The 9,745-nt window shown below is 33.8% G+C and overlaps 1 protein-coding gene across 1 annotated transcript in view; it reads left to right on the top strand.

Moving 5' to 3' along the window:
• Nucleotides 1–743: 743 nt before the first annotated feature.
• VSIG1 (V-set and immunoglobulin domain containing 1) overlaps nt 744–9,745 on the top strand; it is a 30,044-nt gene continuing 21,042 nt past the window's right edge. The window contains exon 1 of the mRNA XM_006914796.1: nt 744–854. Within this exon, the coding sequence (XP_006914858.1) occupies nt 806–854 (49 nt within the window). The 5' untranslated portion in view covers nt 744–805. The remainder of the gene's footprint in view (nt 855–9,745) is intronic.

Below are 9,745 nucleotides of genomic sequence, written 5' to 3'. Positions count from 1 at the left end.
ATAGCACCCATTTAGTTACCTAATTCTGCAAAAATTCAGACTCATCCAATGAAAGTCTTAAAGCATTTATTAGCTCACCAGATTTTGCAAAATTAGGTGAGTGAATAAATGCTGCAAAGTTTCTAACCCGGAAGACATAAGTGTGTAATTCATTTAACTGTCAATTTTGGTGGAGGGTGGTGAGAATTGCCAGGGCTTCAAAAAAGTGTGACAGGTTTGGAGTTTGTTCATATAGAAATGAATATTATTTTTTGTTTTTGTTTGTTTGTTTATTTTTTGTTTTTTGCTTCATAACCCCTGTGCTCTTCCTGTGAACCCTATCTCTTAAGAAAAATCTTAGAGCACCAATTTACTAACCTAATTTGTAAAAAATTAGTGAATCAATGCTGTAAGACTTTTACAGAAATATTTGAAATTAATTAGCCTTGTCAGTTTTTATTTTCATAGGCTCTCTTCCAACTATATCCTCCCCACCAAGTATAACTTTTAATAAGATTGATTTTAAACAGTAAAACTTAGAGAATCTGTATACAAAGAACTTGAAGATTTTAAATACGTGGGTTTATTATTAACACTGTAGCAAATATATCAAAGAGACACGCCCCATGAAAAGTGTTTCAAAGAAACAGAAATCTGCTCTGAGAAAGGTCTGTACCCAGTAAGTAAGCCTGAAAAAGCTTGTTTGCTTGGTGATGCCGACAGATAAGCCTGGCAAACTTCAGTGTAATTGAAGAAGGCAGTTTGAAACACAGCCTAGTCCAGGCAAGCTACTGGTCCCTGGCTGTGCTGGACGAACTTCGACACAATGGTGTTGGCCTTTTGGAAGGTCTTTCTGATCCTAAACTGTCTTGCAGGTAAGGAAAGGATCACCAAACCACCAAAGATAATTGGGAATGGAGTTTTCTTTTAAAATGAAATTGCAAATTTTTACATAAAATGTTCCCTTCAGGTACTGGAAAGGAATTGTGATTAGTATGCTGAGTAAAATAATTTTCGGACATCTTGCTTAGCAAATATGCGCCATGCCAATGTTTGCAGAGGTTGGGGAAGCCTGTAAATAGAATTGTTTTATGTAGCTTCTTAATTAAAAAAAAAATTAGAAAAATTACAGTAGCTTTTTTGTTGCTGTTATTGTTTGGAGGTTGAATAGATGAACTTACTCAGAAGCTCAAGTTTGTGCTAAGGATACTTTTTTCTCGGTTTGACTTAAATATTTCCTTTAAGCTCCCTGCGATAGATTTGCTTTGCTACAGCAGGCAGAGACTGGCTGGGAGGGCCTGCCATGCTTTACTATCTAATATTTCTTAGGGACTTGTACTTTTCCAAGCCTAAGGCTGTATTTTGGAAAATATGAGTGATTTATCATTGTGCACAATATAGGTGTATTTAGAGATTTGAGCAAAACAAAATCATTTTTAGAGTCAAAATTCTGATGTTGGTTAGACCCACAAGAGATCACTAATTCAGAAAAATCCCTTGGCTAGTTTTTTTAAATATCAAATACATTTTGAATCTGTTCTTATGATAAATTAGGTCCATGGTAGATACAATAATATTGTTTCTCAAAAAAAAAAATGATATTTTAAGCCATCGCTAATATTAAGCAGTCATTAGAATGAGGTTTACTAAATATATTTAATGACGTAAGAAAACACTCAGGATAAAATTTTATGTGAAGAAGCAGGATACACACACATCTAGAATAAATTATTAGAAGGTTATATATCAAACTGCTCATAGTTATTACCTCTGGGCGATGAAATTATAGGTTATTTTTATTTTATTCCCCAGCTTTTCCATATTTTCCAGGATTTCTACAAAAAATATTATACTATTTTTATAACCAGAAAAAAGTGTTACTTTTGAAAACTATATGGTTTTTAGTAATAGTTCTGTAAATGTTCCTTACTAAATGCTTAAATAAACATGTTCTATGGAGTCACCAGAAGGCAATACTGCATTTATCCAGGGATCTAACCAGGACTTAGAGTTAGAAAAAGCTGCCTTTCTCAATTTCCATCCTGGTGAGAACAGATGTTACTACTCCCCTTTCCCCAGGAATATTCATTTTAAACCTTAACTTTACATAGTGAAAGTCTTTGTTTACTTTAAAGACCTTCCAGTCATTAGCTAATGGGGTTGCCCCTGGGCCTCCTGCATCAACCCTCTAAAATCACACCTGTAGTCAACACCTATTTCCCTATGTGAGGCCTTCGTCTGGCACTAGTTTTGGAACAGTTGCAAGAGTGATTTTTACTGTAACTAACACATATATAATTTTCACTGATTATAAATGTAATGTGTGGTCATTGTAGAAAGGTTGGAAAATATGGAAACATGTAAATAAGAAAATAAAAATCGCCAACAATCTTATCACAAATTTGGATGACTTTTTTTTCTCCTTTGTAAGTGTATATATTATATTACAAAATTGGAGTTTTACCTTGTATGCAATTTTTTATTTTTTAAAAAATTACCTAGATGGTATCAGGATGTTATTTGATTGTGACTTTTAGAACAAAGCCCAATCAGAGTGACCAATGAATATATCAGAGCCTTTTTTTATATATATTACTGTAAAACTGGTTTCATTGGCAGATCATATGTACTGTGTATCTATACATATACAATCTAGCTGGCCCAAAGCAAAATATAGTAATGTCAGTCTAGCAGATGGAATGGAAGTATGATATAATGTATTGCTGTTTGTCATGCTTATATATATATGGAAGTAAGAGAAAGATTTCAGTAATATGTATCTGGCATTAGTAGTGTCCATCAGTTGATCCAGATATGGCTATGAAGCAATTGGTAATGCTTCCATCAATATTTAATTTGATGCACTACCTGAACTTGTTTCTTGTTCAGGAAGAATGTCACGTTTTTAGTATCAAACATGGTGCCAGGTACATAATTAGCACAAAGGAAATATTTTTGAAAGACTGAATTACTTTCTTAAATCCTGCTAAGGTCATTATGCTAAGTGAAATAGGTCAGACAACGACAATACTGTATGATCACATTTATATGTGGAATCTAAAAATCCTGAATTTATAGAAATGGAGATTAGAGTGGATAAAACGGTCAAAGGGTACAAACTTCCAGTTATAAGATAAATTAGTAGTTCTGGGGATGTAATTTACAGCAAGCACAATGAGTATAGTTAACAACACTGTCTTGCATACTTGAAAGTTACTAAGAGAACAGATCTTAAGTGTTTTCACCACAAAAAAAGAAATAGTAATTATGTAATTTGATGGAAGTGTTAATTAATGCTATGGTGATAATCGTTTTGCAATATATATGTGTATCAAATCAACACTTTGTATACTTAAAACTTATACAATGTTATATGTTAATCCTATGTCAATAAAGCTGGAAAAATAAAAGAATTAATTATTTTCCCAAACTCCAAACATCTAGAAATGATTTTCACATACAAATTTAAAACCAATTTTCTGTACAACTAAGCAAGACAGATTTTATTTTAATCAAAATCTTTCTGATGACTCCTTGGGAAGTCATAGGTTAAATTCCACTTCAGAAAAATAATTTTAATCAAAGATGTCTTTTGTAAAAAGTTCATGCATATCATATTAGTGCTTTTACTATATATTAGTCACCTATTAGAAATATATGTTAATATTGTTTCCATTTTCTGGAGGAATGTGCTATGTATTTTAAAGCAGCAATATATTTGAACTTCGATTTTATAGTCAGATCCAAAAGCAAGTGATCTTTTGGTTATATTATTTTCTAACTCAAAAATTACATATATATATATATGTAATTTTCATATATATATATGAAATTGCTGGAAATTAAATCACTTCAAATGCATCAGGTTAAATGTGGATATTCGGGGGATATTTTCATTGCAATATAATCCCTCTATAAGTAAAGTGCGTGCCACGTTGTAGGTATTAAATAAAGAATGAACAATCATTATCAAAACATGAGGTATTTAAAATCTTTTTAGAGTGTTGATTAATCTAAGAGCATATCCTTTGGATTATTTTCCTTTAATTATATGCACTGATTTTCAACCACATATATATTTTTGTTTGTTTGTTTGTTTGTTTTAATTCAGTCAGGTCATGAGTGAAATTGCAGTCCTGAATTTTGTTTAAATCAGGTACTAATCTTTATTTTGTTATTTATTCAGTCTTGTTAGTGTAGAGATTTTTCTGCCTTTTTCAGTGTTTAAACAATTTCTCAACTTAGAGAAAATTAATTCAAAGGAAGGAGACTTTTTTTCCCCCGACACTCACAGAATCACCTTCAGTTTAAGATTAAATTTATGCCGTTCATCATCCACACGTGGCTATCTAAATTTAAATAAATTCATATTAAACAAAAATAGAAATTCAGTTCCTCAATCACACTAAGCCACATTTCAGGTGCTCCATAACTCCATGTGGATAATGGCTACTGAATTGGACAATATAGAGATAGAACATAACCACCATCATAGAAAGTTCTATTGCACAGTGCTGGGATAGAGGATGATCTCAGAGATTTAAGTAATGTGCACTAATTGAATTATGTAACATTTTAAAAAAGTTCATCTGGAAATATGTAGCTCTTAGCTCTGAAGTATATTGTCACTGTATTAAAGATGAACAATTTGTGAAAATCATCTTTTCCTCAGAATTTAAGAATTGATTTTGGTCCTGAGTATTGGGAATTTGAGCAGTAGGATGGTCTAGAGATATTGCCTCACCAATTGCTACCTACTTACAGGACAATGTATATTATTCTTAAAAATATATTGTCTCACAGTAGATTTGTAGTTACCATCCTTATTCCAAAGTGATATTGTTGAGCTTTTACAGATCTCAAATTATTTATATAATTATGTCTTCTATTTAAAATGCTGAAAATGTTTAAATCAGATTTATAGTTTTCAAATACTTGATTTTCATTTGCCTCCATTCTGGTCTGTGCTATAAATGGCTATTTTCTGCATTGACATGGCAGGCATATATTGTTTCTGTCTTGTTCATTATTGTTTCCCCAGTGTTAGCACTATTTGTGGCACAAGATAGGTGCTCAACAAATATTTTTTGATAGGCACCAGGGTCTCTTCTATTGCTTGCCTTGTGTCAGAACTGTGTTTCCTCTATTTTCAAGCACTTTTGTTGAGAGCAGCCTTTAAAGGGTTTTTGTTTGTTTGTTTGTTTGTTTGTTTGTTTGTTTGGCCTTACATGGCAATAAGTTACCATTATTAACCAATTTCATAACAGATATTGTGACCCAAACTAGAGGACAAAAATGATGGCCAAATAATGCCTTTGAAATCTCTATTTTTAGGGGAAAGTTTCTGGGAACTTAAATAGCCACTAAATCCCCATTCTTTTATTTTGGACACTTAAAAACATCTGGAAGTCATCATTTAGGCATAGCCATAAAAGTGAACGTGATTAACTTCCAAGAGAAATGAGATAGGCTATTTGAGGGCAGGAGAGAGCCACTTAGCCTTCTCCAACAAAATTTCCATCGGAAAGTGTAGTGGCTTTCTGCAGGCAAATTTCATTTTTGGAGGAAGCATGGGAACCAGGAAAACATGGAAAGGGGAACATTGGGAAGAGGGAACTGCATGGAGTTAGAAGGTGTTGCATTGATGTGTATCTTAAAGTGCTTCTCTCAATTCATCAAGACACTGCTTGCCACATAAACGGCCAAGTCTGACAGAGAAGCAGGCTGATAGAAGCAGAGGAGTGCAGCAACCCTTACTAGGAACAGGACATTATAAGCTTAAAAATAAGAAGAGATTTGCTATAGCAAGATAGTAATGAATGTTCAGCATACATAGAGACAAATTGAGACAATGACTGAAAAGGGGAGGATTCAAAGATCCAAATTCGCAAAGGGAAATGGAGATAAGGCACACAGAGAAGAAAAGGGACGACTGTATATATAACTATACTTTACATGTTCGTAATGGTAACCACGCACCAAAGATTCAGAACGGAAGTATATAACATAAAACAAGGACCGGAAGGAAACCCAGCAAAAGACAACCGAAATAAAGAAAACAAACACAAAGACAAGGAAGCAATGGGAACACTGAGCTACCAGAAAGCAAAAGATAAAATGGCTATAAGAAGAGCTCATATTTCAATAATCACCCTAAATGTAAATGGACTGAACTCACCAATAAAAAGGCACAGAGTCACAGACTGGAAGAAAAGGCAAAACCCAACCATATGCTATCTCCAGGAGACACAAGTCAGTTCCAAAGAAAATGTAGACTCAAACTGAAAGGGTGGAAAGTGATCTTTCAAGCAAATGGCATTCTGAAAGAAATTGTAAATAATTGGTACAATTTCTCCCTGTCAGTGTTAGCGATAGTTTTGATAGCATTTGCTCACATTCCCTTGGAGCTCCGTGATGTTTGGTCTCGGAAGAAATGGGAGGTAGGGCCCTCTGGGTTGGTGGATGGGGGCTGTCGCTCAGCCTTGGTTTTGTAATCACGGCTGGTAAAAGTCTATTGTTTCTCTGCTGTCCCTGCTTCTCTGCTTTCTACCCTGATGACTGGTCCCTGTTGCCGACTGCGTGGAGCTCACAGCTGTCCCCGGCAGGGCTGTTCAGAAAACTCAGCACACCTTCTCCATTCCCCACTCCTCCTCCAGGGAGCTCCAGCTGTGAGACGTAGCTTCTTTGTTTCTCCCAGACCACCGCCTGACACCTAGGGTTCTGACTTATGGAAGCTCTTATGCTTGTGTGCAGTTTGGGTGTTTTTTGTTGAGCTTTAGATGTTCAGCTTATTGTTCTTTCAAGGGGAGTGATCTGGGGACGTCTATCACTCTGTCATATTTCTGACCCTCCTTCGGTATTGTGTTGGTTCTTCTGGGTTGTTTGTCTCCCCATATAAATTTAAGAGTAAATTTGTCAATATCCACAAAGTAATTTGCTGGGATTCTGATTGGGGCTACATTAAATCTACAGATTTAGTTGGGAAGAACTGACATCTTGACAATAATGAGTCTTCCTATCTATAAGAATGGAATATCTCTCCATTAATTTAGTTTTTTTCTATAATTTCTTTCATCAAAGTTTTCTAGTTTTGCTCATACAGGTCTTGTGTAGATTTCGTTAGATTTATACTTAGGTAAAACCAGACATTTTGTGGGTGCTAATATAAATAGTATTATGTTTTTAATTTCAAATCCCACTTGTTCAGTGTTGGTATATAGAAAAGCAATAAACTTTTGCACATTAACTTTATATTCTGAAACCTTGCTATAATTACTCATTAGTTCCAGAAGTTCTTTTGTTGATTCTTCTGGATTTTCTACATAGTCAATCATGTTATCTGTCATTTTCTTCACAATTTGTATATCTTTTTATTTCCTTTTTGTGTCTAACTGCATTAGTAAAGACTTCCAGTATGAGGTTGAAAATGAGTGATGCTAGGGGCATCCTCTTCCTGATCTTAGTAGGAAAGCTTCTAGTTTTTTTTTTTCATCATTAAGTATGGTGCTAGTTGTAGGTTTTTTATAGATGTTTTATCAAGTTGAGGAAGTTTCCCTCTATTCCTAGTTTGCTGAGTGTTTTTAACATAAATGAGCATTGGATGCTGTCAAATATTTTTTCCGCATATATATTTATATGATTGTGTGATTTTTTTCTTTAGCCTGTTGCTGTGATGGATTACATTAGTTGATTTGTTGAACCAGCCTTGCATAACTGCAACACATCTCACTTGGTTATGGTGTAGAATACTTTTTATACATTGTTGGATTTGATTTGCTAATATTTTGTTGAGGAATTTTTTCATCTATGTTAATGATAGATATTTGATTTCTTTTATTGTAATGCTTTTGTCTGGTTTTAGTATTAGGGTTATGTTTCCATCATAAAACGAGTTAAGAAGTATTCCCTCCATTCTATCTTCTGAAAGAAATTGTAAATAATTGGTACAATTTCTCCCTTAAATATTTGGAAGAATTCACCAGTGAACCCACCAGTTAAGCACCTAGGCCAGGTGCTTTCTATTTTGGAAGATTATTAATTATTGATTCAATTTTGTAAATAGATATGGACTAGATATAGGCCTGTTCAGATTGTCTACTTATTTTTGTGTGAGTTTTGGCAGATAGTGTCTTTCAAGGAATTGGTCCATTTCATCTAGGTTATTGAATTTGTGAGCATAGAATTGTTTCTTGCATTTCTTTATTATTCTTTTAATGTCTATAAAATCTGTAGTAAGATGTCTTTTTCATTTCTGATATTAGTAATTTGTGCCCTTTGTATTTGTTTTTAGCCTGGTTAGAATCTTATTAATTTTATTGACCTCTTCAATAAAACTGGCCTTATTAGTTTTATTTATTTATTTCTTGTTTTCAATTTCATTGATTCCTGCCCTAGATTGCATTACTTCATTTCTTCTTCTGATTACTTTGGATTTAATCTGCTCTTTTTTTTTCTAGTTTCTTAAGGTTCAAGCTTAGATGATTTATTTTAGTTCTTTCTTCTTTTCTAATATATGTCCTCAATGGTGTAAATTTTTCTCTAACCACTGCTTTTGTTGCATACACAAATTTTGATAAGTTGAGCTTTCGTTTTCATTTAGTTCAAAATGTTTTTAAATTTCTCTTGAGTTTCTTCTTGAAACATGGGTTATTTAGAAGTATATTATTTAATCTCCATGTATTTTGGAACTTTCCAGTAATCTTTTTGTTACTGATTTCTACTTTAATTCCATTGTGGTCTGACAGGAGACATTGTATCAATTCTATTATTTTATATTTATTAAGGTTTGTTTTTAAATTTGTTATGGCCCAGAACCTGGTCCATCTTGGTGAGTATTCATAGTGTTTTAAAGTACATCTCTTTGTATAGAACACTCCACTCAATAACAACAGAATACACTTTTTTCCCAAGCACCAACAAAACATTTGCCAAGATAAACCATGTGCTTGTCCAAAAAAAAGACCTCAACATATTTAAAAGAATTTAAATCATACAGGGTCAAAATAAATGAATGGGACTGCATCAAACAGAAAAGCTTCTGCTCAGCAAAAGAAACTGTCCACAAGGTAAAGAGACAAACATCTAGATGGGAAAATACATATGCAAACAACACTTCTGATAAGGGCCTAATATCCAAAATATACAAAGAACTCATATGACTCAATAACAACAACAACAACAACAACAAAACAATCCAATCAAAAAATGGGCAGATGACTTGAATAGACATTTCTCCATAGAGGACATACGAATGGCCAACATATGGAAGGATGCTCAACATCGCTAGCTATTAGGAAAATGCAAATCAAAGCCACAATGAGATACCATCTCACACCTGTTAGAATAGCTGTTATCAACAGGACAAGTAATAACTAATAATGGAGAAGATGCGGAGAAATAGGAACACTCATACACTGCTGGTGAGACTGTAAATTGGTACAGCCACTATGGAAAACAGTATAGAAGTTCCTCAAAAAACTAAGAATTGATCAACCGTGTGATTCAGCAATCCCCCTACTGGATATTTACCCCAGAGACTTGAAAACTCATATCCGAAAAGATATTCGCACACTGATGTTTATAGCAGCATTATTCACGGTGGCCAGAACATGGAAGCAACTGCAGTGTCCTATGACAGATGATTGGATAAGGAAGCTGTGGTACATATATAAAATGGAATATTACTCAGCCATAAGAAGAGATGAAATACTGCCATTTGTGACAACATGGATGGACCTCGACATAATCATGCTAAGTAAAATAACCC

Source organism: Pteropus alecto, unplaced genomic scaffold (genome assembly GCF_000325575.1).
Source record: "Pteropus alecto unplaced genomic scaffold, ASM32557v1 scaffold246, whole genome shotgun sequence".
NCBI classification, from domain to species: Eukaryota; Metazoa; Chordata; class Mammalia; order Chiroptera; family Pteropodidae; genus Pteropus; species Pteropus alecto.
The sequence above is the reverse complement of the archived record's forward strand: the minus strand, read 5'-3'. Positions and strand labels throughout refer to the sequence as shown.